The sequence below is a fragment of the Cetorhinus maximus genome, chromosome 9, assembly GCF_964194155.1.
Source record: "Cetorhinus maximus chromosome 9, sCetMax3.hap1.1, whole genome shotgun sequence".
NCBI classification, from domain to species: Eukaryota; Metazoa; Chordata; class Chondrichthyes; order Lamniformes; family Cetorhinidae; genus Cetorhinus; species Cetorhinus maximus.
The window spans coordinates 133,543,786-133,571,473 of record NC_135887.1 but is presented as its reverse complement, the minus strand read 5'-3'; the positions used below and the strand labels follow the sequence as shown (position 1 = coordinate 133,571,473).

At 41.9% G+C, this 27,688-nt stretch overlaps 1 protein-coding gene across 2 annotated transcripts; it reads right to left on the bottom strand.

Moving 5' to 3' along the window:
* Positions 1-1,324: 1,324 nt before the first annotated feature.
* Positions 1,325-27,648, bottom strand: ccdc34 (coiled-coil domain containing 34). 2 transcript variants are annotated; one of them, XM_078549548.1, is made up of 8 exons: positions 27,546-27,648; positions 21,886-22,216; positions 19,514-19,756; positions 17,801-17,942; positions 14,866-14,973; positions 5,318-5,476; positions 3,577-3,718; positions 1,325-1,739 (listed from the first exon to the last, which is right to left on the bottom strand). In XM_078549548.1, the coding sequence occupies exons 2-8, from the start codon at positions 22,197-22,199 to the stop codon at positions 1,522-1,524; spliced, it is 1,326 nt and encodes a 441-aa protein (XP_078405674.1). In that variant the 5' UTR covers positions 22,200-22,216; positions 27,546-27,648; the 3' UTR covers positions 1,325-1,521. The 2 variants fall into 2 exon arrangements, with proteins under 2 accessions (XP_078405674.1, XP_078405675.1); XM_078549549.1 differs by having other exon boundaries at positions 21,886-22,213.
* Positions 27,649-27,688: the final 40 nt, after the last annotated feature.

Sequence of the window (27,688 nt, the reverse complement as noted above, 5' to 3'; positions counted from 1 at the left end):
CAAAATATTTGCTTAATGTCTTTGTTATTTTCTTTTGCCCCATTTAATATTGCTCCCATTTCTAAGAAACCCATGTTAACTTTTGCTGATTTGTTCCTTTTTATATACTTACTGACACTCTTACAATCTGTTTTTATATTGCTTGCTATTTTACTCTCATTCTATTTTCTCCTTTCAATTTTTGGTCGCCCTTTGCCGATTTCTAAAACCCTCACAATCTTCAGGCTTACTACTCATTTTTACAACCATGTAAGCCTCTTTTAATTTAATACCGTCCTTAACATCTCCATTTATCCACGGTTGAACCATTTTTCCAATGGAGTTTTTAATTCCTTAAAGGGATATATATTCATTGAGAATTATGATTTATTTATTTAAATATTCATCATTGTTTATCTGTTGTATATTTTATTCTAATTTCCCAATCTATTTTAGCCAATTCACTCCTCATACCTGAGTAATTGACTTTGTTTAAATTTATGACCATAGTTTCACTCTCAAACTTCATTCTCACTTCATTCTCAAACTTGTTATGAAATTTTATCATAGGAAAAATGTGAAGGCACTGGAGAGAGTACAGAGGGGATTCACAAGAATCATTCCAGGGATAAAAACTGTTGTTTGAGGATAGATTGGAGAGGTTGGGTCTGTTTTCCTTCAGAAAAGGCAGCTGAGAGGAGACTTGATAGAGGTATTCAAGATCCTGAGGGGTATGAACAGGGTAAATAGTGAGAAATTGTTCCAACTCAAGAGATCATCAAGAACTAGGGGGTACAGATTCAAAATAACTGGCAAAAGGAGTAACAGTAATATGAAGAAAAAAATATTCATCCAGAGGATGGTCGGAGTCTAGAACTAACTTCCTGAGAAGGTGGTGGAGGCAGGTTCCATCGAGGTATTCAAAAGGGAATTGGATTGCTACCTGAAAATAATAAGGCAGCGGAATGGGACTTGGTAGAACGCTCTTTCAAAGAGCCAGTGCAGACTCGATGGGCCCAATGGCTTCCTTTTGCACTGTAAAGATTCTGTGATATTATGATGTCTTCCCTGATGGGTCCTTTACACTTAGGTTACTATTTAATTCTGCCTCAATGCACAATACATTTAAAATAGCCTATTCCCTAATTGGTTCCTCAACGTTTTGTTCTAATAAACTGTCCCAAATGCGTTCTACAAACTCATCCTCCAAACTACTCCACCATTGCTGTAAAGCGGCAAACAGTTTCCACTAACATGAAAGACGATATGTGCCTGCACCATAAACACGATTATTTAGTTTATCGCCACAATGGTTGGCCTATTGAAAGAAACACTCACAGCTACATTTCATATTCTATGGTGTTGTTTAATGAAAATTAGAGCAAAAACAGCTCCGATGAGACTTGCATGGGAATATTAACCTTTTTTTAATTAAAATATAAACATGGAATTAAAAAATGCGATCTTGACATTACTACCAAAAAAAAACACGAGTGAAAATTTAAATAATGGAATGCAATAATGCAGTCAGAAAATAAAAAGTCATCTTGCTTTCCTCCATGCTGTTCCAACAATAAGATTGTCCTTTGGTCTGAAAGCAATATTTGAATGTGTTCCATATAGATAAGTGGATTTTGGCTTCTCTTTTATCTTGCAACTTATTTTTTTAGTGGTATCTTCTGAACGTGGTGCAGGGATGGGCTTCCACGGAATTGGATTGCAGTAGCTTGGAGCCGGATATGAACTTCCATCATAGTATCCTGTAATGTATTAGTTGCAAAATCAACAAATCAGACATATATTGTTTCAAAAGATATGACTCAAAATAGTTTATACATAAATTAATTTTGTATGAAGACAACGCAGGGGCTACTTGATTCAAAGAAAAATACACATGAAGCAATGGGTTATTTAGTCTTTCCAGGGCTGAAGCAGAAACACAGTACTGCAAAACAGCAGGAAATAATGATTATAGAATTTTAATTTCTTCCTTCAAAAACAATATATCAAGTCAACAATTTACAAAACACTGCTGAAAAAGGTACTGCTTCCTTTCATAAGTGAAAAGAGTTTGAGCTGATGCTTTGTTGTACTGTCATGGAGTGTTAGTTTTGTACTCTTCACAGTTCTCCATAAGTTTTCAATTGCAATAAGCTGTCAAGGAGAGATGTAGAGTGGAGGTTAAGGTGCTTCATTATGGGAAAGAGAAAAGCCATTTAGAATAGAAAGGGTCTATTGTACATAAACATAAGCATTTCTTTCACACAGGCCAAAATTTGAAAGAAAAATCCCCCACCATATATGGTAAAAACTAGAATGCCCTCCAGTCTTCATACTGGAGAGAAATGTAAAATGTAAAATGAAGTGAACTGGCAAGGGAAACCTAAGCCTTCTGCATATCTTCACAAACAGTGATGGAAGCTGGAACACATTTGTCAAACTGGAGTGCGATAAACAGGAGACTGTTCTGGTTGTTATCAACCAAACAAGGAGTGACAGCACTCGGCAACACCAAAGCACGGCCATAGGGCAGGCTTACTTCCACTCAGCGCAACAGCAAACAGCATGTGCAATCAAAACCAGCTGTGAAACAAAGGCTGCTGATAAGACATCGTCAGGAGGATAATACGCAGAAAGAACAAACTCTAAAATCTCTGCAATGTTTTTATGGAAGCTATTTGCACACATCTTGGTGTCCTCCAGGCAGCTGTCTGAAATTTGATATGCTAGAGAAGCACAGAGTTAAGGAAGGTCAAAAGAATGGAAGGTGAGATTTTCTTGTGCTGTAAGAATAGCAATGGATCTTAACAGCTGACTGCCCAGAAAGTATTTTTTCTTCACTAGATTAAATTGGTAGTTAGTATTGAGATCACATAAATCTCAATATGGGGCACTTTTGAAATAAATGTCAAGAAACAATATCTGACCACAGTTAGATCAACAGTTCAGATCTTGCAATCAACCTCAAGTTCATTTTTACTGAATATTTTGCATAATATCACATTACCGACAAAGCTCAAGAATAATAAACATGTTTTTAAATAATAAACAATAAAAAAATATATAGAATTCCTTTGCAGCCACAAATCAAATAACTTCCAATTTTACCTCTGGCTGAATACAGCAGGATCCAACTGGCTGTTTCTGCCAGTCATGAGACTCCCATAAACATAATCACATAAAAAAGAAATAAGTGACTATATTCCCACTTATTATGCAGATAACACACAAGGAAATGTGTTGCAAGGCAGTAACATATCTCAAGGTTAAAACACTCAAGCTTCATTAAGTTCACTCTCATGTCCAGTAAGCCATCTCAATCTTTCAACATGAAACAATCCTGTAGCATATTCCAGACTCTGAATTGTCCTACTTAATTTGTAGTGTTATCAAAAGAGTAAAAATTTGCAAAGCAGGGGCAGCCTTTTGGAATAACAAACTCTGAATACAAGAGTTTACATTTTATATCTTTCTTCGGTGTCAAAATGATTAATACATAGTTTAATTTTAATTTTATAAATGCAACCTATGGTTTCAATTAGGAAATGTCTACGTGGTAACATCTAATTTAATTAGATATAGAAAAGTGACACAAACCTGTGAGTTTACCATTAGCATAACCAAAGCTGCTTGGAACGGTCCGAGGTCTGGTTTTGACCTTTTCTAACCACTCTTGGTAAACCTTGTTTGCTTTTTCCTTCCTTTCTTGTGTCTCAGCTGTTCTTTTTTCCTCTTCATCCTAAAGATACAAGACAAAGTAAATATCATTTGCAGTATCACACAGATATTGCTTACAGATCCAAATCAGAGCCAACAAGGCAAACAAAAATTCTGCTACTTGAATAATATAATAATATGTGGAGAATCATAACTATTTAATTCAAGACACAGAGGCAGAACAGTGTGGTTTGGTAGTTTAGTGACATATAGTGACCAGAAACTGCTCATGCAATTGTCTTTTTTTGTGTTGTCTTTTTATTGTTGTTCGCAATAGGCAGAGCACTGACCGTAATCAACTAGTCTGTGCTTGAAAAATTCACAACATAGGGCAGGTTTTTCCGGTTGGTGAGTGGGGGCGGGGCCCGCTCACCAACGCGTCCAATGATGCGGGGATACGTCGGGCGTGTGTCCTGACGTCGCCCCACGTCATTTAGATTTTCAGTTCTGCGGGCGCGCAGCCGAATTGACTGCATGTCCGCCAAACTGTCAACGGCCTATTAAGGCCATTAAAAAACTAATTAACTTGATTGATGGACCTGCCCGTCCAGCCTTAGGGTTGGCGGGCAGGCCGGGAGCCCAGGCAGGCCTCGGAAAAAGCATGAACCCTCATCCACGGGCGGGATGAGGTTCAAATGTTTAAATGTAAGTTAAGGACATGTCCTAACTCATGTGTCAGTGTCACATGAGGGGACGTGTCAGGGAAATTTTTTAATTACCTTTCTGTCAACTTTTTATTCGCAGCTGATCTCCCTGAGGCAGCACTTTGCCTCAGGGAGATCTTTGATGCACTCTTTCATGCACATGCGTGAAAGAGCGCACTCCTGGCCCACACAGGGAACGCATAGCGCTTCCTGGCGGACGTCACGCTGGGCGGGCCTTAATTGGCCCACCCACATAAAATGGCGGCGCCCCCCCCACGACTGGGGGCACTGATAGGAAGGCCGGCCACCTGCGCCCGTTCCCGCAATTCCCCCCCAACGGGTGGAAAATGTGCCCCATAATGTCTAGCACTAGATGTGATTCTGTGATTGGACAACTCTTGCTGAACAATCCCAAGTGTGATAAGAATTACACTTACTACCAATTTAAGATTATGAGTTGGGCTCACAATGTAGCTCACTTATGCTTGCTAGAAGCTACATATTTCATATGCAGGGGCTTGTCCTTTGCAGGCAAAGGAATATGTCCAAGTATTGCGCCTTTTTTGAATTAAACAAAAGTCTGGGGGACCATAGCTCCCTGGTGTATTCACCATGGCATTGCCTCATCCAATCAGAGCCGACTTGCTAACCATTCAGCACCCTCTCCCCATACCGTATAAATTGTTGCTCCCTTTGAAATTTGACATCGTTGCATCTGTCCTAATAAGTGCAAGACAAAAAGCTTCGCCAGCATGTCTCATTTCTCAGCAATACTCAAGTTCTGCAGTACCAAGCAACTATTTACCAAATCCTATTATTGGGATCCAGCATTTAAAATTTAATTATGGTATTTAAAAATATGAAATAATGCCATGGCCATAACCTGATATAATTTCACAATGTAACACATTTAACCAGATTCTTGGGCAACGCCATCAGAATAAAACTACTAAAAATAACAAGAAAGGTAATCCTACCTTTTCTATCTTTTTTGTCTCCATTTTTTGCAGCTTCTTTTTCTTAAGCCATTCTTGAAACTTTTCACTTGCTTTTTCTGCTGCGAGTCCTCTTGCTTGTTCCTTGGCTTTCTTTTCCTCCTGTTCCTTGTGAAGCTTCATTTCTTTCTCCATTTGCTCCTTGTGCAATAAATTTTCCACACAATAAGCATATGTACAAGTCAATACAAATTTTCTTTACCTGCATCAAGCAGCTTCTTAGAATAGGAGGCAGTTTAGTGACATCGCTCAAGAACTTGCCTAGCCTTGACTAGATGGGTGTCCTATCCTGCACTACCAGGTTGGCTCTCAATGCTCTCAGGCCAATTAGGAACAGGCAATAAATAAAGTAGGCACACATACATGAGTGAGCGGCACACACAAGCAGTGATAAGTAATCTTCAGTATTTGATTGTAGATACTTGGTGGGTCAGGCTGTTCGAGCTCATTTCAAATAGAAAAGTTAGACCGTAGGGAGGAATACTATCATCTTTTAATTCTAGACCTGATTCAAACTAAAGCCTCAAATGGAAGTGTAATATAGGGCTGTATCTTCCGTCATTCAGACTTTCAGTTTGACGGGCGGGCACCCGCCAACCTGTCAACAGCCTATTAAGGCCATTAACAAAGTAGTTGAAGTCATTAATGGATCTGCCCGACCAACCTTAAGGTTGGCGGGCAGGCTGGGAGCCTTGGCGGGCTTCGGCAAAAGCATGAAACCTCATCCACGGGCGGGATGAGGCTTCATGAGGGTTTAAAAATCTCACAGTATTTTAAAATAAAGATTATGGACATGTCCCAACTCACATGACAGTGTCACATGAGGGGACATGGCAGGGAAATTTTTTTCTCAGCTTTATTTAAAGTTTAAAATGTGAGCCGATCTCCCAGAGGCAGCACTTTGCCTCAGGGAGATCTGTGCACTCTTTCAGTGCGCATGTGCGTAAGAGTGCACTCCCGGCTGAGGGAATCCCCCCCCCACCCCCACAAGGAGCGCATTGCGCTTCCTGGCGGATGTCACGCTGGGCGGGTCTTAATTGGCCTGTCCACGTAAAATGGCGGCTTGTCCCCGACTGGGGGCGCAGATCGGAAGCCCGCCCGCGCCCACTCCCACACTTCCCCCCCCCAATAGGGGGAAAATGTTGCCCACTGAATCAGTGACTCATGCAGTTCCTCTAAATTCTTTAGATTGGTATTACTTCCCTTCATAACACTATAATTTCACATCTATATCCTGATAATTCACTTAGCACCAGAGATTTCAGCCCACTGTACATTATTTTAGGGAAGATTTGAATGCAAATGTTCTAACTTGTCCAAAACTCTCCGCCACATCCTATTCCGTTATATGTCCCATTCATCTAACAACCCTGTCCTCAGTGATGACCTGTGGTTACCCAAACCCTATTGATTTCAGAATCTTAATCTTCAGTTTACATGCCCCCTATGGCCTCATTTACACCACCTCTGAAATCTCCAGATTCCCCCAAGTATGTTGCCAACTGCACATCCTTCCTCTCCATAAAATTCAGCAGCACAGTCTTCACCTATGAGGAGCCTGTAATCTGAAATTAATTTCCTAAACCTCTTCACTTTGTGGCAATTCACATATTTTTAACTGGCTTCGATTGTTATTAATTGGTAATACCTTATTTCCTGAAATACAAAAAATGAAAGTTGTCCATTGCTAGAAGCCATCATACATTGGTTCATTGGTAGCAATCTTGCTTGAGTAGAAAGATGCGGGTTCAAGTCCAAACCTCAAGACTTGTGCACATAATCCAGGCTGATACTTTAGTGCAGTACAGAGGGAGAACTACATTGTCAGAGGTATCGACTTTTGGATGAAATGTTAAACTGGAGTCCTGTCTGCCCTCTCAGGCGGACATAAAAGATCCCACTTCACTGTTTGAAGAGCAGGACAGTTCACCCAATGTTCTGCCTAACATTTACCCTTCAATCAGCATCCCAAACACAGATTATCTGGTCGTTCTCTCAATATTTTTGTAGAATTTTGCTGCAAATTGGCTTTCTTGTTACAACGGTGACTACACTTCGAAAGTATTTAATTCATGGTAATGCATTTTGGCACGTGCTGAGGTCACAAAAGATGCTATTTACATGGAAGTTCTTTAAGTATCATTCAGAATATGAGTAAATACACCACGGCACTGTGTCAACATGACATTTAATAAACTGAAATATCGACTGAAAAGGCTGGAAATACTGAGCACCTCAGGCAGCAGCTGCAGAGAGAGAAACTGAGTTAACGTTTCGGGTCAGTGACTTTTTGTCTGAAATGAAAAATGTTACAGATTGTAACAGTTTTTAAGCAAGTGTGAAGTCAGGGAAAGGGGATGGGGAAGAAAGATCTATAAAGGAAGGAGTGTGATAGGGTGGAAAGCAGGTGTGATTGAATGTCAAAGTGGCACAAGAAAAAGGGAAATGGTAATAGGACAAGTTTCTTTACCATAACTGTTGAAAAGACGACAGTCACACAACTGAACTGCATAATATTTTGACCTTCCCTAGAATGTATATTTACAATATTTCAAATTATTCATTTAGTAGGCCAGCTGAAAAACAAATGAAACACGCTCCACGCTCTAGAAAATGGATTTAAGTGAGATTTAAGTGACAATAAACCTGTATTATAATTGGCTGACGGGAGATCAGTTGCTGTCTGCACATTTTTAAACACGATACCCTAAATTTCATTTTTATTTGTGGAGAGAGAAACAGAGTTAATATTTTGAGTCTGTATGACTCTTCTTCATACAGACTCAAAACATTAATTCTATTTCTCTCTCCACAGATGCTGCCAGACCTGCTGAGTTTTTCCAGCATTTTCTGTTTTTGTTTCAGATTTCCAGCATCTGCAGTATTTTGCTTTTATTTCATTTTTATTTGGTCACAGTACAAAGGGTAATTTTTCCAAAAATCTTAAAATACACTACAGACAAATTAGTTACTTTTTCTGTCCTTTAAAAACAAGTGTGATTTACTTTGCAAAACAAAAACAGAAATACCTGGAAAAACTCAGCAGGTCTGGCAGCATCGGCGGAGAAGAGCAAAGTTGACGTTTCGAGTCCTCATGACCCTTCAACAGAACTAAGTAAAAATAGGAAAGGGGTGAAATATAAGCTGGTTTAAGGGGGGTAGGGGGTACCGGTGGGGGGGGGGGGGGTTGTTGGGACAAGCAAGCAGTGATAGGAGGATATAACCAAAAGATGTCACAGACAAAAGAACAAAGAGGTGTTGAAGGTGGTGATATTATCTAAAAGAATGTGCTAATTAAGAGTGGAGAGCAGGACAAGCAAGGTAGCTCTAGTGGGGGTGGGGTGAAATAAACGATAGGTGGAATACATTTAAAAATAATGGAAATAGGTGGGAAAAGAAAAATCTATATAAATTATTGGAAAAAACAAAAAGGAGGGGGAAGAAACGGAAAGGGGGTGGGGATGGAGGAGGGAGTTCAAGATCTAAAATTGTTGAACTCAATATTCAGTCCGGAAGCATTACCCAGACCTCCCTGTCGCTTGCCTTTTTAACACTCCACCCTGCTCTCTTGCCCACATGTCTGTCCTTGGCTTGCTGCATTGTTCCAGTGAAGCTCAACGCAAACTGGAGGAACAGCACCTCATCTTCCGACTAGGCACTTTACAGCCTTCCGGTCTGAATATTGAGTTCAACAATTTTAGATCTTGAACTCCCTCCTCCATCCCCACCATATTGAAAGGAAGTACGATTATACATAATTATTTTTAATTCATTAACGGGTTGTGGGCATCACTGGCTAGGCCACCATTTATTGCCCATCCCTAACTGTCCTCAAGAAGGTGGCGATGAGCTGCCTTCTTGAACTGCTGCAGTATATGTGGTGTAGGTACACCCACAGTGCTTAGGAAGGGAGGTCCAGGACTTTGTCTCAGCGAAAGTGAAGAAACGGCGATACATTTCCAAGGCAGGATGGTGTGTGGCTTGGAGGGGAACTTCCAGGTGGTGATGTTCCCATGTATCATCTGCCCTTATCCTTTTAGATGGTAGCGGTCATGGGTTTGAAAGGTGCTGTCAATGCAGCCTTGGTGAACCCCTGCAGTGCAGCTTGTAGATGCCACAGTGTGTCGGTGATGGAGGCAGTGAATGGTTGTGGATGGGGTGGCAACCAAGCAGGCTGCTTTGTCCCGGATGGTATCAAACTTCTAGCGCTGTTGGACAATATGGACAAAAGTCTGACGTAGCTCAGTGAAAACTATTGCTGACAACCAATAATTACTAGGAAATTGTGAAAACTTTAACGGTTCTCAATGTTTCGGTCATTTAATTTAATGTTACTTATAAACTAGTTGTTTGCTGTGGTATTATGCAAGAAAAGTCAGACAAAATGAAATGTTGAGAAGTTTTATAAGGAAGTTAAGAGGTTGTAGCGAATTTGATATCGTAAGTGCAGCTAGTGGCATGAGGTAAAGGCAGGGAAGAAAGAGTTAGGGTTGTTCCTATAAAGAAAATAGTGAGCAAACACATAGGAAAGTAAAAAAAAAGCACACACAACTTATTAGAATTGGAGACATGAGTCTTGGAGAGGCTGTGCCTTCAGCTACCGAGACCATAAGCTCTGGAATTCTCTCTCTAATCCTTGCTATCTTTCCACCTCTCTCCTCTCTTTTAAGATGCCTCCCAAAACCTACCTCTGACCAAGAAGATATTACGCATCTGCCTTAATATCTCCTTAGGTGATGCAATGTCAATTTTTTGATTGATAACATTCCTGAGAGGCGCCTTGGGACATTTTACCATGCTACAGGCTCTATTTAATACAAGTTGTTGTTGACTTATAGAGCGTAGAGTTTTAAAACAAAATCTGGATTAGTGCTAAAAAAAAAACTAGAAATAAGTAACATTAATAAAAAAATCACAGCAATGTGAGTTAAAAAGTGCAGACTCTGACTGAAGCTAAAAGAAACAGCAATACAGAGACTGGGACTTAAAATGAAACTGCAGAGATTTGGTTAAAAACAGAAACGCTCAGAAGTAACATTAAAGAAAAAATGCAAATACACGGAGCAGTAGTGCAAGAAACTAGCTGGATTGACATATATAAACATGAATAGTGCTGCAGGGTCAGGTCTGACATATTGAACCCACAGCCCATCACAACAGAAGATTAAACAACACGAAAGAGGCCATGGTTGATGCAAAATTACCAAGCCCTTGGGCCAATTTAAAAAAAAAATACATTTCCTATGGAGCTTTGGTGGTCTTGCTTATCAATAAGCAGGCCAAATTTGCTTTCCTCCCAATGACAATTTTTATTTGACTCAGTGCAAGTCAAGCAGCTGCTTTACACTGAAACAGGTTTAGAAAGGCCTGCGAGGGAACTTCCTTCTCTTTCGTATGCTTATCAATTCCATTCCCCTCCAGCAGAAACAAAATACTTGCTTTCCATTTAAACAAAACTGTTTTATCTGCAAGTCCAAGAAGGGGTGCAACCTGTAATCTAGCTGGAGCTGTACAACAAACATCCCACAAAATGGGAGAGTGCTTGGCCTCTGTTAATAATCTTCCATATAAGATGCTGCAATTTGGGAAATCAGTGGAGCATTCCAAAATTAATATTCTACCTTAGGGGTGCAGCACACAGGTATTCCAATTGCCAAATACCATTTTTCAGTGACAGTTTAGATTTAACTGACAGCATAGCACAGTATTCTTCTGGTTATTTGAAAAATGGTAGTTACATCATTAGAATAATAGCCTTACAAACAATGGCGATGAACTGATGGGTTTCCTTCTGTGCTGTAAAATTCTATGATTTGTTCTATAGTCTAAATATTAAATGGGAAGATAAAATTCCTAACACCACAATACCTGAGGAATCTTAAGTAGCAAATTTAATAATATTTCTCAAAGATCCAGTGGCGTGGTCATCTATCATAGGTGGAAAATGGACATATTCCAAAGGATCTCTTGTATCGGGAACTTGCAGACAGCTTAAAACTGTAGGTGCAGGTGCAAAGACATTTACAAGAGGCACATCAAAGCATTTAACATTGATACTGCAAGCTGTAGCTAATAACAGGACTCAATGGAGGGCTGTGCTGCATCAGGGAACCAAAGATGCTTTGCAGAGGTGACAGAGAGAGAAAAGAGAGGAGAGCAAAGTGCATTAGGTTAACAGTCAATAACACACAGGCTTCCTAAGTCAGGCCCTGTGATTTATGCCTGCTGCATCTGTAGAATGAACTGCCTCTGAAGAACTGGATCCTTCAGCCACTCAATGTTGTTGCAGCATGGCGAAGTGACTGAACTGCTTTGGCACTTTCATCATTATCTTTCAAGAAGGACTGCTGCCACAGTATACGGCAATTCAGTGAAGCTACAGTTAGGAGCCATGATGGGTCAGGGCTTGGATAACTCAGATGGTACAATGCCTCTACTAGTGATTTTAATCTGTTGCCATATCCTAGACATTCGAGTTGCATTTAGGAACCTTAGCAAAGACATAAACCATCTCCACAAAGCTACAACTGTGACACCAGTTGAACAGTATTCTCATTGATTTATTGTACCAGCACTTTAACTATAGCCATATAGCCCAGCGCATCATCATGTCATTCCTCATGCTCTAGCAGGTCCTTCGAGGCTCAGCTGGGCATGGATCCTCTCTCCACTAGCACTGAACTCCCTGTTCCTGTTGCAGTACTGCAGCATGTCCATAATCTTGTTCAGCCTCATGGCCACCATATACTGCTACAGCAAGATACCACCCAGCAACTGAGCTATAAGCCAACTTCACTCAAGTAGACAGGGCAAGTGCTGGAGGCAATTTGTTTTTAAATCTCAGAGCTCAACTGGCAGGAGACAGGAAACAAATATACTTTTCTAAAAGAAAATCTCCCCGCGAGCTTTGCTGACACTAAGGGAAGGTGAGGTCAGTGTATATTTTTTCGATCCACAGTTCTCAGCAGGGGGACTGACATATCTTTCAATATTTTATAGAAAAACCTTGTTCACGGTGCGCTAAGTGGAAACGGAAAAAATACACCATGAACTCCAGAGGCTGCACTAGGATTGGGCTGAATAGTTTTTAAGGAACAGCACCTATATTGTTTGGTAGAACATTTTAAGGTTTGGATTAAACAAAGCCTTTTTGTTACAAGTGTGAAAAAAACTACATCCATTGAAAAAAATCACAATTACAGATTTCTGTATCACCACCGTCCAAAAACATTACAGGTAAAAACCTTACTGGAACCACAATTAATTCAAGAAATTATAAGATCAAAAGAATAGGCATAGCAGTAGGCCATTCAGTCCCTCAAACCATGGCTGATCTGTGTGACCTTAACACCGCATTCTAGCCTGTCAACCATAACTCGACTCCCTCGTCAATCAGAAACCTGTCTAACTCAGCCTTTAATATATTATAGTCTATTGATATACTATAATTATTAAAAATTGGGGCTGTTCTCCTTGCAGAAGAGAAAGTTGAGAGGAAATTTGATAAAAGCATTCAAAACCATGAGGAGTCTGAACAGAGTAGATAGGGAGGAACTGTTTTCCATTGGTGAAAGGATCGAGAACACGTGGACACCGATTTAATTGGCAAAAGCAGCAATACCAACATGGGGATTTTTTTTTATGCAGTGAGTTGTTAGGGTCTGGAATGCACTGCCTGAAAGTATGGTGGAGGCAGATTCAATTGTGGCTTTCAAAAGAGAACTGGGTCATTATCTGTCGGAAAAATTTGCGAGGCTACGGGGGGAAAGGTGGGGGAATGGGACTAGGTGAATGAATTGCTCTTGCAGAGAGCTGGGACAGACATGGCAGCTGAAATGCCTCCTCTTGCATTGCAGCCACTCTGATTCTATAATATAAAAGGTTAAGCAATCTCTTCTCATAATAAACACATCAATTTTGATATTTTTCAAATCATGATGTTTGTGCATAAGTATAACAAGAAAAATAATATATATTTGCGTATTGTTGCAGCCTGTTGCACTGTGCGGTCCTTTGAGATTGACATGCGGCTGCACATGCCGCATCTTAAAGAGAAGGTTGCTTGTGCGCGGCCTGTTTGTTTCCTGCACAGAACATTTCTGATTGCTGCACAGCCACACACACTACGTAGTTTAGACGGAATATTGCAGATCAGGTTAAGTTCTGCTTTGGATAGTAACAGTTCACTAAGGGAATTAATTTTCCCAATCTGAAGAAAGATACTGCTTGGTAAGGTAAATTAATCATGGGGGAAAAAAAGCTAGTCAGCAAAATGCCTCCAACTGAATGCAGGCCTTAATCTGCAACATCTAAAAACACTGAAATCCGAACTTCAGTGGAGAAGGATTTCAGCCATGTACTCAAATCAAATTCTGGGAAGGAGGGTACATGGAAGTGTTTTACACCTTTCAAACAGCTTACTCTTAGGTGAACTTTTCGTCTTCTTCCTAATACAAATATTAGGCATAGCCACACACAAATGGATTTTTATATTTTGTTAAATAATTTGTTTTTCCTCTCCTGAAGAAGACACCATTTCTTGCTGAGACATGACAGGCTATTCAATCACGGGAGCGTCACAGCCAAGCCGGTCTGACTCTTCTCTCATATCCAGGCGTGCACATGTACACACAACTGGCATCAAAAAAATAACAGTCAAAAGTAGGAACCTTTTTCTCCTGAACCCAAGGATGCTAGGGATAACTGCCACACTCAAATAGCTGTCTTAGTTGCAACCAGCTAACTTGGCAAGCTAGAAACCAAACCTGGAACTTGCGGAGTTCTATGGATTACTTGCAGTCTTTACATAACAAATCATTGGGGGAAGCTTGAATAGCTACATGTTTTAATTGCCAGCAATTAAGCCGAAACAGATAATAAATCTGTTTAACAGTAACACATCAGTTCAAGAGCAAAATTTAGGCTGTTGCATTTTAATCTAATAGATTGCCTGTTTACAAGATTCTATTAACAAATTGAACTTAAATTACATATGAAATTTTTATTGCTTTTTAATGCATTTTGCAATCGTAGAATCATACAGCATTGAATGAAGCCATTCAACGCGACATGCCTAATTAGTCCCACTCCCTGCCCTATCCTAGTACTCTTGTAATTTGTTACTTCTCATGTAAGTACCCAATTCACATTTGAAAGTTATTACTGAACTTGCTACCTATACCCTTTCAGACGATGCATTCCAGATGAACAAACTCCCCGTGCGAATTTTTTTCCTCATCTCCCCTCTGGTTCTTTTTGCCAGTTATCTTCAATCTGTGCCCTTTTACTGACCCACCTGTCAGTTGAAATAGTTTCTTCATTATCAAGACCCCTCAAATTTAAGCATCTTCAATTCAATCTCCCTTTACCTTAATCTGTTTTAAAAGAGAACAATCTCAGCTTCTTTACTCACTACACATAACTCAAGTCCCTTATCCCTGGGATCAGTCCAGTAAATCTTTTCTTGTGGCCTTAATGTTGAATTAATTTCCAAAAATCTAGGTAAGGGAATCAAATTTACATCTTTTTACCTTTTCATTTTTTCTCTGCACCCAACGTTTATGCTCATCTTCTGCAAGAATTTTCTTCCTTTCAAGTTCTTCCTGCTCTTTTAATTTTGTTTGTTTTATTATCATCTCCTGTAACGAACAAAGTTTGTTTTGCATTCAAAACTTATGAAAAACTAGAGAACATTTAATCCTTAATGTTTATGGGAAACGTTTTAAGTTTTATATTTTAGGCTGCATCAAGGCATGTGATAGGTGCAAGCAAGGAAAGCTATACAGTCCATCTTAATTAGGCTATTTAGAAAGATCCTAAAGTTTGTCATCATTTAATTGCTTCTTAGAAGAGTCCAAGGTTTTTGCCTCCTCTACTCCAACTGGAGAACACCATTGTTTTTTGATACATTAGTATTGCAACATTTCACAAGTAGCCTCTTTTATAAAGAAACATAGGGCAGGGTTTTTTGCTCGGTGTGCAGATGCACGCCCGACCCACTCGAGCATGAAACAGCGCCTGATGACATCAGGCGAGCGTCCCAATGTCATTGTGCACTCGCGCGATATTTCAGCCGATGGCTGCGCGCAAGAGTTGGCAGCGCGCCCACACCAACAATTAAGAGACCTACTAAGGCTATTAACGTAATAATCAACAGTGATTTTTTTCGTTGCCTGTCCAACGTTATGGTTGGCTGGCGGGCGAATCGGCCAGGTGGCCTTTGCCTCTTTGAGGAAACCTCATCTAAGGGCGGGATAAGGTTTCCGATATTAATTTTAAGAAAGATAGAAATGTTTGGACAGAATTTCCATCAGCCATATATCCAGGTGAATGATCCTGATGCGTGGACATTTTTTTCGGCATTTGAAAATCTTTATTTATGGTTTTTGAATTCTTCAGCTCCCTGAGGCAGCTCTCCGCGTTCAGGGAGCTTTCTGTGAGCGCCCCAGCCCACCCGCACTGACTTCAGTGCTCACCTCCCTCCCGCCCCCACCCCAGCAGCGCTGAGCATTTCAGTGCACCTTTCACACTGGCTGGCCGTTAATTGGCCAGACAGTGTGAAATCGCGGTCGGGGGGCCGATCGTGGGCAGCAGGTAGTTTCCTGGCCACTCCTGGGCAGGCCGACTACGCCCGCACGCTGAACTCAAAATCCTGCCCATAGTAGCAGGAGTAGGCCATTCATCCCCTCGAGCTTGCTCTGTCATTCAACTAGATCATGGCTGATGGTCTACTTCGATGCCATTTTCTGGCGCTATCGCCATATCCCTTAATTTATTCGTATCTAGAAATCTATCATTCTCTGTCTTGAACATACTCAATGACTGAGCTTCCACAGCCCTCTGGGGTAGAGAATTCCAAAGATTCACCACTCTCTGAGTGAAGAAATTCCTCCTCATCTCAGTCCTAAATGATTCGTCCCTTATTTTGAGGCTGTGCCCCCTGGTTCTAGGCTGCAACCCCAGCCAGGTGAAACATCCTTTCTGAATCTACCCTGTTGAACCCCTTAAGAAATTTGTATTTTTCAATGAGATTACTTCTTATTCTTCTAAATTCGAGAATATTGATTTATTCACAAATGATTGGTTGCCTTAACCAAAATATTTGGAATAATACAGATCTAATATTCTTCTCTCAGAAGGTGGTGAATCTGTGGAATCATTTACTGCAGAGCGCTATAGGGGCTGGGTCGTTAAGTATATTCAAGGTAGAGATAGACAGATTTTTAATCAGTAAGGGAATCAAGGGCTATGGGGAAAAGGCAGGAAAGTGGAGTTGGGGATTATCAGATCAGCCATGATCTCACTGAATGGCGGAGAAGACTCGATGGGCCGAATGGCCTACTTCTGCTCCTACGTCTTATGGTCTTTCAGTTAGCATTCTCATAGCAATACCTACCAAATGGAAAATCATTTTTGATGAATTGGAGAGTTAATTCACATTTTCTGTCTAATGCATTCTGTGTCATCATCCGCACCCCAGCATGCCCAACCCAGAGCAACAGTCCCACAGTTTCTTGGCTTATTCTGTAAGATAACACGTGTATATAGTGCTTGGTGCAACACATCAATGACATGGCTTGCTGGCTAATTACTAGCTACAACTGAATTTCAAATGAGGTAAGGCAAGCATCTTGATTGCTACAACATTATTTAATGGTTTAAATTACTACTGTCACTAGTATTTCTCTAATCAGTTCAAGTACCTTGAAGCAAATAAGACTGGTTATGTCAGGTAAATAAAGAAAGCAGGCAATAACAGAGCTTCACTTCACCATGAAAAGCTTTCACACTCAGAAAAACACTCAATTAACATTTGCAATTACTTAATGTAATTCTTGTAGAGACTTGTCATGGATAAAAAAAATTGTCAAAATACTATCACTGATATTATGAAACATAAAAGTTGAAGAAAACTCGTGTTAAATCTAACTGGATTGTATAATTTATACCAATAACATAGGAGAAATCAATCCAAAATTATTTCCAGCTAACAGAAAAATCAATGTGAATTCAATTGCCGCCAGTTTGGGAGGGGATTTTTCACAGTAAGTAAAATGGTCTGCACTGAACTCAATTTAAATAATATTCACACTGAAATCTTTCCACTGCTCTTTGCATCTTAAAGATAATTCAGTGCAACAAATTTAACTTGCTAAGGATTGTTCCTGAAATTATTTTTATTCTTTCCATACCTCACAAGCATCCCGAAACTATAAAGCAACCAGTAAATTGTGTGAAACAAGCATTCTGTTGGAATTTCATTATAATCTACTAATCTATTATGGAATCAACATTATTCACAACAGATGTTTAATGTCTTTATTTGATAAACTTTAGCCATGCTTTTGTTTCTAGAGTAACGAACTGAAACCAAAGAACAATAGGGCAACAGTACAATTTACTACAAATCCATGAGAAGTAATCTTTCAAGTTTAGTGGCAAAGACATGTTAACCGAAGCACTTGCCTGTTGAGATTTGTTTTGTATTTTAATGCGTTCTTCCTTTGCTTTCTTGATAAGCCACTTCTCCCAGGCAGTAAGTTCAACTTCCTTAAAACGTTGCTCCTCCCCTTCACTTAGTGTTGTCTTTCTTAATGAAGCTTTAAATCTTTGGAACAAATAAATTACTTTACTACAGATTTTATATAATACATTGCCTGATGCAGACATTAAGTGCATAAGCACTCGAAAATATAAGCACAAGAACAAAGTAAGAATCAGATTCATCTTAATTTTATGGATCCTTGATAACATGCAAAGAAAGTAAAAAGCAAAGTGATTTTCCCAAACTACATCCTATCAAGCAATGATATACAACATAATTCAAGAGCATTACACATGAGTAGATAAGAAATCAACAGAGCATTCATATTACAGCTACCATTCAAAGGCCAATAGATATAGAGGCACCAGGCTGTCAAATAAATGGACCTCTGGAACCTTCTCATACAAATTTGGAATTATAGTGCTACAAATTTCAACAGTACGTTTTGTTCCACAGAAATCTGGGGGCTGTCTTTGTGCTAGGCTGCTTCTGTATTCATTAGTAACATTTTAAAAAAATTCTTTCATGGATGTGGGATTCACTAGTAAGGCCAGCATTTATTGTCCAGCATTTATTTATCCCCAATCGCCCTCTAGAATATGGTGGTGAGCTGTCTTTTTGAACTGCTGCAGTCTATGTGATGTAGGTAAATGCACAGTGCTGTTTCTTACACGGTTTGGATACAATTGAGTGGCTTGCTAGGCCATTTCAGAGGGCAGTTAGAGAGTTAACCACTTGGAGTCACAGACTGGGTAATTACAGCAGATTTCATTCCCGAAAGGACATTATTGAGCCAGGTGGATTTTTACAACAATTTGGTATATTCATGATCACCAGTATTGATAATATTTTATTCCAGATTTATTTAATTAACTGAATTTAAATTCCCACTGGGATTTGAAGCCATGTCTCCAAATCAGTAGTCCATCCCTCTAGGTTACCACAACAGTAACATCATTACTGGACCACCTTACTTTGCAAGGACAGGAAAATTAGAGTATAAAGGCACCTTCATAATTTTTTTGTATAGATTCTGACCATGTAAAAATTATGCAGTGTCCAAAATAAATTAATTCAGTGCTGTGCAGTTTAATTTTATGATACCCATTGTTAGAAGTATTTAGTGAAATAATCAGTTCTAATAAGAGAAATCAATTACTTCAATTACTACAGGATTGTATTTTCATTAGTTTCTCAGATCTTAGATGGCTCTCTATGATTCGCATAGTAGGTTTTGAACCAGTAGAATTTTAAACCACTGGAATGGGTTGTGCGATCATGATAGGTAGAGTTAGTAGTCCTAGTTTGTGTCATTTGTAAGGCAGCAATATTTAAACAGCTTGAGTCTAAAACTTTTAATCTAAAGCAGAAATGCTGAATTGAAGACCATAAATTAATTCTTTACTGGTTGGGCCACATTTGCACTAATTCCACTTCATTTACTGCATGGAGAATCGATATCTGAACCAACCACTCCTCATTAAGTTCTTTTTGGCCCCTTCACAATTTTCCCAATTTTGCTTTTCTTGAGATTTTCTCCTGTTCCCTCCTGAAGGTATGGGTGAACTAGAAGAGCAATTTAGAAAATTAATAACCCATAACAGATCTGACAGCTGCACAGTTGAATGATGTACCTGGATGTTTTTGGTCTCACAGGAGTAAATCTTTTTGACACATCACTTCTCTGTTTATTTGCAGCAGGTGTCACCTCTCGATTTGAAGCTTGACTTGTAGGTGTCATGGGGGCCTCAATCTCCCCCTCCTCACTTTCATAGCTGTCATGATAAATAGGAGAGAGCAGAGAAGTGGTGGAGTCTCTTGAAAACTCCAAATTACAACTCTTGTGCAGGCTTTCTCTTTTCAACCAACTGTTGTGTCTAGGTGGAACCAGAATTGTAGATTAGAATTTTACAGATGTTATTTGGAACAAACTTACTGCGTATTGCTTTGCAAGCATTCCTTAAGTTTCACAAAGGTCTATGACAACAAGGTTCTTCTGTACCATGAAATAACAGTTATGCCCTGACATTATGTCTTATGAATGACATGATGTAAATGGCAAACACTGAGAGAACAATTTATGGTTGGTACAACTTTATTCAACTCATTTTAAATAATTATAAACACACTTGTGCTGCACTGGGGAATTCAGGCTATGATTAAACAGAATAAGCCTGCAAATCAAATTTCAAGCCGACACATTATCTATGTGCAATCTACTGAACTGTAACTACGAAAGCAAATTGTTAATAAGGCTTAATGAAGAAATTAGGCCCATTTCTGAATGAGAGAGCAGCCCATTTTAGTTTCAGCTAGCAACTTGAAGTGCAACTTAAATTGGGTTTGAAAAAACAATGTCTGCAATTAATTAGAACGTTTTGGCCATTGAAAGGAGCGAGTGTGAATATTGATTACAATAAGACAGAGATTTTAAAAATTAGCTCAATAATTATTTTTACTTCAAGTTAGAAATGATCTTTATATATAAAATAAAAATACTACATCACGGGCTATATATATAGTTTTCCAGTTAAAAATAAACAGAAAGCAAAGCTATTGTGCTTAGAGAGAACTGTACTGTATATATAAAGTAAATGAGAACTGCAGATAAGTGTTGAATGATTGGATCAGACATGAATCCTTTATTCAGAATTGTTTGTAAGCTAGAAGTAGCCCGGTACAGCACTGTGTCCAGTCACTTATGGACCAACTTTCAATGCATAAGGGATTCTGGAATATCAGCACAATAAAAGGATACAATAGCTTTAAGTCACAACAGAAGCAGAAAATTATTAAAATACACAAGTTAAAGTAGACTATTCCTCAGAAATGAAAATGAAAAGATAAATGAGCATTTCAGTACAATCAAAAAAGGAGAAAACAGACACTCCAATAAGACAGAGGGCATTCATGGGTTAAATAACTCCCAAACTGCTGAAAAGGGGGGGAAATTCGTAGGCCATTTTTGTGAGGGGCTGAAAGACATTAAGAAATAAAAGAAAAAGGGGTCTTCAAAGAAAAAGGGGTGAAAATAGAGAAAAGTGGGGAGGGTGGAGAGAAAAAGTCTGTGGATGCAGGTCTACAGTGAAAACTGAAATGCTGACAATATATCTCTCTCACAAAAAGAACAGGTCAACAGCAACAGCATTGGCCCCTCACTAGAACTTGTCTTGTGCCAAGGGTCCTGTACCCAGATCTTCAAGTCATCTTCCCTTTCCTCAGACAGAAACAGCAGCCACCACACTCCACCAAACCGCCCTCACCCCACCAGCATTCGTTACCATAAGTTCAATGTTCAGTCCAGAAGGCTGTAGTATATCAAGGAGAAAAATGGAACTGCTCCTGAAACTTGCACTGAACCTTGGTTGAGACAGTGCAAGGGAACAAAGAACAAGGTCAGAATGAGAGTGAGAGGATGACCTACAGGTAACTTAGAGCCCTCACTTGTAGAAAGAAGGGTGTGTTCAGCAGAGCAATTATGTAATTGCATTTTGTTTTCCCAATGTTGAATGGACCACAGTGACAAGTGAATACAGTGGATTGGAGGAAGTGCATGTAATGCAGTCTTGCAAAAAAGAACTTCTTGGGTTCTTGGGCAGCAGTGCAGGAAGACATGTTGTGCTTGCTGAGGTTGCAAAAGATCAGGGAAAGAAAACTAAACTTGGGGTGGTTAAACACTGAACGAGACTATCCAGGAGAAAATGTCTCTCCAGGAAATAAAACCGAGTAGTCAAGATGTGCCTGGTGCTGCAGTCATGTTGTAGGTGGCAGAAATGGCAGATGATCTGGCAAATTCAGAGGCTGCTAGGAGACAATGAAGAATAGGATAGAAGGTGAGGACATGGGCAACATAGTCACTGATGTGAATGGAGGAAATGGGGTGAGAACAGAAGTACTGAAAATATTGCTGACACAGTAGAGGATTCGGTCAACCACTGTTGGGAGGAAAACTTTCATTGAAAATGGAGAACATTTAATTTATGGTTGGCTAAAATGCAAGGTATACCTGGATTCCTTCTGTCTGTGTGGAGTAGAAACTACTGGCTCTTTTGAAGCATTATCTTTCCAGGTCCTTGGTGTATACTCTGATTCTCTGCTTGAGAGTTTGTTTGCCTGCTTGTTTGGAGCTTCATTTTCCTCATCTTCACTTTCATAACTTTCATGATAAATGGGAGACAGCAGAGACGAAGTGGAATCACCCGAAGAGGATAGGTCACAACTCTTGGATTGGACCTCAATTTCTGACCTACTGTTTTGCTCATATGGATCTGAATAAGAATCTTGTGTTTTCAAATCTTTTTCACTTAATATTGAAGACATTCTTCACAGAAACTCTTCTGGTCAAAATAAAGATAATATCAGACAATTAGGGCTTCAAAAAAATGATGCCAACCTTTATTAGAGATTTGCAAAATATATTTTACGAATATTGTATTTTTAAAAATTTATTCTTTCACAGGATGTGTTTCTGGCTAGGCCAGCAGTTAATGCCCATCTCTAATTGCCCTTGAGAAGGTCGTGGTGAGCCACCTTCTTGAACTGCTGCAGTATATGTGGTTTAGGTCCACCCACAGTGCTGTTAGGAAGGGAATTTCAGGATTTTTGACCCAGCGACAGTGAAGGGGCGGTAATATAGTTTCAAGTCAGGATAGTGTGTGGCTTGGAGGGGTGGTGTTTGGAAGGTGCTGTTGAAGGAGCCTTGGTGAGTTGCTGCAATGCATCTGTAGATGGCACACACTGCTGCCACTGTGCGTTGGTGGTGGAGGGAGTGGATGTTGGAGGTGGTGAATGGGGTGCAAATCAATCATGGACTGCTTTGTCGTGGGTGGTGTCAAGCCTCTCGAGTGTTGTTGGAGCTGCACTCATCCAGGCAAGTGAAGAGTATTCCATCACTCTCCTGGCTTGTGCATTGGAGATAGTGCACAGGCTTTGGGGAGTCAAGAGGTGAGTTACTGACTTCAGAAGTCCTAACCTCTGAGCTGCTCTTGTAGCCACAGTATATATATAGCTGGTCTAGTTCAGTTTCTGGTCAATGAAAACCCTCCAGCTGTTGATAGTGGGGGATTAAGTGATGGTAATGCCATTGAATGTCAAGGGGAAGCGATTAGATTCTCTCTTGCTGGAGATGATCATTGCCTGGCACTTGTGTGGCACAAATGTCACATCAGCTGAAGCCTGAATGTTGTCCATGTCTTGCTGCATATGGGCATGGACTGCTTCAGTATCTGAGTGGTTGCAAATGGTACTGAATATTATGTAATCATCGGCAAACATCCCCACTTCTGGCCTTATGATGGAGGGAAGATCATTGATGAAGCAGTTGAAGATGGTTGGACCTAGGACACTACCCTGAGGAACTCCTGCAGTGATGGCCTGGGACTGAGATGACTGACCTCCAACAACCACAACTATCTTCCTTTGTATGACTCCAACCAGTGAAGCGTTTTCCCCCGATTCCCATTGACTCCAGTTTTGTTACGGCTGCTGGATGCCACACTCGGTCAAATGCTGCTTTGCTGCCAATGGCGGTCACACTCAGCTCACCTTTTGAGTTCAGCTCTTTTGTTCATGTTTAGACCAAGGCTGTAATGAGGTCAGGAGCTGAGTGGCCTTGGCGGAACCCAAACTAAGTGTCAGTGAGCAGGTTTTGCTGAGTAAGTGCCACTCGATAGCACTGTCGATAACACGTTCCATCACTTTGCTGATGATCGAGAGTAGACTTACGGGGCGGTAATTGGTCAGGTTGGATTTGTCCTGCTTTTTGTGAACAGGACATAGCTAGGCAATTTTCCACATTGCCGGGTAGATTCTGTACTGGAGCAGCTTGGTTAGGGGCACAGCTAGTTGTGGAGCACATGTTTTCATACTACTGCCGGAATGTTGTCAGGGCCCATAGCCTTTGCAGTATCCAGTGCCTTCAGCCGTTTCTTGATATCACGTGGAGTGAATTGAATTGGCTGAAGACTGGCATCTGTGTCACTGGGACCTCAGGAGGAGGTCGAGATGGATCATCCACTCGCAACCATCTTCAGCCAGAAGTGCCGAGTGCTTCGGCCTTGTCTTTTGCACTGATGTTCTGGGCTCCCCCTTTCACTGAGATGAGAATATTTGTGGAGCCTCCTCCTCCAGTTAGTTGTTTAATTGTCCACCGCCATGCACAGCTGGATGTAGCAGGACTGCAGAACTTAGATCAGATCCGTTGATTGTGGGATTGCTTAGCTCCGTGTATCACATGCTACTTTCACTGTTTGGCACATAATTAGTCCTGTGTTGTAGCTTCACCAAGTTGACTCCTCATTTTAGGTATGCCTGGTGCTGGCCCTGGCATGCCCTCCTGCACTCTTCATTAAACCTGGGTTGATCCCTGCTTGATGGTAAATGGTAGAGTGGGGGATATGCCGGGCCATGAGGTTACAGATTGCGATTATGTTATAACAGTCATACTTACCTTGACGTTGAGAGCAGAGGTCAGGAGCATCAACTCCTGTTGGGCCTTGAAGCTTTTGTGCATGTGCAGACCAGGAACGGGCTGTACATATGCAGATTGATATTTTACGTTGTTTGGGCCTAATGCACCTGTGCAGGAAGAAAAACAATGCAAAAACCTGGGTCAGGTGACCAGGAGTGTTGTGCCATGGAAGACTAGCGTCCCAGGCAGGGGACAGGGAGAGGTCCCTAAAGAAGATACTCAGAGAGGGAACAGGGACAGGAAAAGGTCTCAATTCAATTAAAAAGAGAGGAGTGCAGAAACCGGCTCAAAACAGGGAAAGGGCGGTGGGGAGCAGCCTACTGTTGGTGACTCCATGCTGCGGGCCATTGGAGAAAAGGTGCCCCTTTGGAGTTCTGCTCAGCATGGCCGAAATTTTGAAGTTGCGCTTGTGAGTTGGTGCTTGGGTGCATACTCGGGAATCCAGGTGAATGGAATCTCAGGAGATGAGATTGAAACTCTACGAGGTGGGCTGTCGTTGATGCTATCCGAGTCTGGTAATAGAGGGCGGTTCACAAGAAGCCCTGAAGATCCAAGAAGGCAGCAGAAGGTTGGTGACTCTGTGGTGTGGGCCTTGGGGCGAAGGTAGCCTTTGGAGCAGTGGTATTCTGTTCAGTACAGCCAAAAAGCTGAAGTTGTGTTTGTGAGTTGGTGCTACTCGGGAATCCAGGGGAACGGAATCTCGGGAGACAAGACTGAAACCCTGCGAGGTGGGCCGTTGTTGATGCTGTCCGAGTTGGAGCTCCTTTGAAGGTGAAGACTGGAATTTCTCCTGAGAGAGACTGAGTTTCAGCGGGTTTGGCTGACTCATGGTGTTACTGAAATCTGGGTGGGTTGTTGAGAAATCCATGGACTCTGTCTTAGTTGTATCTGCCATTTATTGCGTAGTGTGGTATGTTCGATCACAATTGGCTTGTTAATTCACATGTACCTCACACATACCCTGAATGTTGGAGCATAAGATAGATATTGTAAATTGTTTTATCTCTCCGACCTTGTATAATAAAGTTTATTTTTGTTTGTTCAAATCTCTGGAATCTTGTGGCTTTATTCAATCTCAAACTTTGCCTACTTTAAACAAAATGTTATTGGTCCCTAACCGAATCCCACCAAAAACCTGGGGGTCTGGTCAAGGATCATAACAGTTGTATACAATTCTGCTGCTGCTGATGGCCCACTGTGGCTCATGGATGCCCAATCTTAAGTTGCTAGATCTGTTTGAAATCTATCCCATTTAGCACGGAAATGCCACACAACATGATGGAGGGTATCCTCAAAGTGAGGAAGGGACTTCGTCTCCACAAGGACTGTGCAGTGGTCACTCCTACCAATACTGTACAGAGGCATCTGCGACAGGTAATTGTTGAGGACGAGGTCAATTAGGTTTTTCTCTCTTGTTGGTTCCTTCACCACCTACCCCAGACCCAGTCTAGCAGCTATACCCTTTAGGACTCAGCCAGCTCAGTCAATTGTGGTGCTCCCAAGCCACTCTTGGTGGTGGGCATTGAAGTCCCCCACCAAAGTACATTCTGTGTCCTTATCACCCTCAATGCTTCTTCAAACTCTTTCGAGTTATCAACAGTCACAGATTGCAACTCTTTCGAGTACAATCACAGTTCTTGGTTTCCGGGAGTGGGACATGAACCCACAACCCTCTGATTCAAAGGCGAGGGTGCTATGAACTGAGCCACAGCTGACACCTCCTCAATGCTTCTTCAAGTGATGTTCAACACGAAGGGGTACTAATTAATCAGCTGAGGGGAGGCAGTAGGTGGTAATCAGCAGAAGGTTTCCTTGTCCATGTTTGACCTGATGCCATGAAGCTTCATGGGGTCCAGAGTCGATGTTGAGGACTCCCATGGTAACTCCCTCCAGACTGTATACCACTGTGTCACCATGTCCGTTGAGTCTGTCCCGCTGGTGGGACAGGACATACCTAGGGATGGTGATGCTGGTGTCTGGGATGTTGTCTGTAAGGTTTGATTCCATGGGTAAGGTTATGTCAGGCTGTTGCTTGGTTAGTTGGGGCACAAGCCCCAAGATGTTACTGAGGAGGACTCTGCAGGGTTGACAGGGCTGGGTGTGCCATTGTCATTTTCAGTGCCTAGGTCAATGCCGGGTGGTGCGTCCAGTTTCATTCCTTTCAGACTTGCACCAGTTTGCTGTTGGTCTGGAGTCACATGTAGGCCAGACCTGGTAAGGATGGCAGATTTCCTTCCCTAAAGGACATTAGTGAACCTGATAGGTTTTTTCAACAATTCACAATGGTTTCATGACCAGTATTACTGAAACTAGCTTTTAATTCCATATTTTATTAATTGAATTCAAATTCCACCAGCTGCTGTGGTGGCATTTGAACCCGTGGAGATGGAAAGGGGGGGGAGAAGAGGGAAGGGGGGGTGGAGAAGGGGGAAGTGGGGGAAGAAGGGGGAAGTGGGGGAAGAAGGGGGAAGTGGGGGAAGAAGGGGGAAGTGGGGGAATAGGGGCGGTGGGAGTGGGGGCAGGGGGAATGGGGACAGAGGGAGTAGGGGAGGGGGAATGGGGATTGTGAATGGGGGCAATGGGGGCATGGGGAGGGGGAATGGGGGTATGGGGAGGGGCAATATGGAGGAGGGGAAGGGTGGGGATGTGGGGGGAGGGAAGGGTGGGGATGTGGGGGTGGGGGTGTGAATGGGGGGCAAAGGCATGGGGAGGGGGAATGGGGAGTAGGGGATGGGGACATGGGGAGGGGCAATATGGAGAAGGGGAAGGGTGGGGGTGGGGATGTGGGGGAAAGGTGGGGGGGGGAGGGTGGGGGGATGCGGGGGTGGGGGGGAGGGTGGGGTGGGGATGTGGGGGAAGTGTGGGGGTGGGGGGGATGTGGGGGTGGGGGATGGAAGGGTGGGGGTGGGGGGAAGGGAGGGGATGTGGGGGTGGGGGGAAGGGAGGGGATGTGGGGAGGGGATGTGGGGGTGGGGAGGGGAAGGGGGTGGGGGGGATGTGGGGGAAGGGGGGTGGGGGGCATGTGGGGGAAGGGGGGTGGGGGGGAAGGGTGGGGATATGGGGGGAGGGCAAGGTGGGGGGGGTAGATGCTTGGGGTTGTTGCCAACAGCAGCCATGCTCTGTGCCCTGGCGCTGCTGATTTCACGGAGCAAAATAACTAGGCGGTTCTCCGATCCCCAAACCGCGGACAGACTCACCTGCCGGGCCCCCGGCCCTGTCTCCGGCTCCGTCCTCTCCCCCTCACCGCCCCGCTCCGCTCTGCTCTGCTCCCCGGCCTCGGGGCGACGCTCCTCCTTCTCCACCAATCATAGCGCACGCTCCCGCCCGTGGAGGGACGCGG

Bases quoted from the DNA above. Each gene is read 5' to 3' on its own strand.
- ccdc34 (XM_078549548.1), bottom strand. From the start codon at position 22,199: ATGTCTTCAATATTAAGTGAAAAAGATTTGAAAACACAAGATTCTTAT. The intron at 3,719-5,317 runs GTAGGATTACCT...TTGTATCTTTAG, and splicing joins AGACAAAAAAGATAGAAAAG to GATGAAGAGGAAAAAAGAAC. The intron at 1,740-3,576 runs GTTTGTGTCACT...AATACATTACAG, and splicing joins TGCTAATGGTAAACTCACAG to GATACTATGATGGAAGTTCA.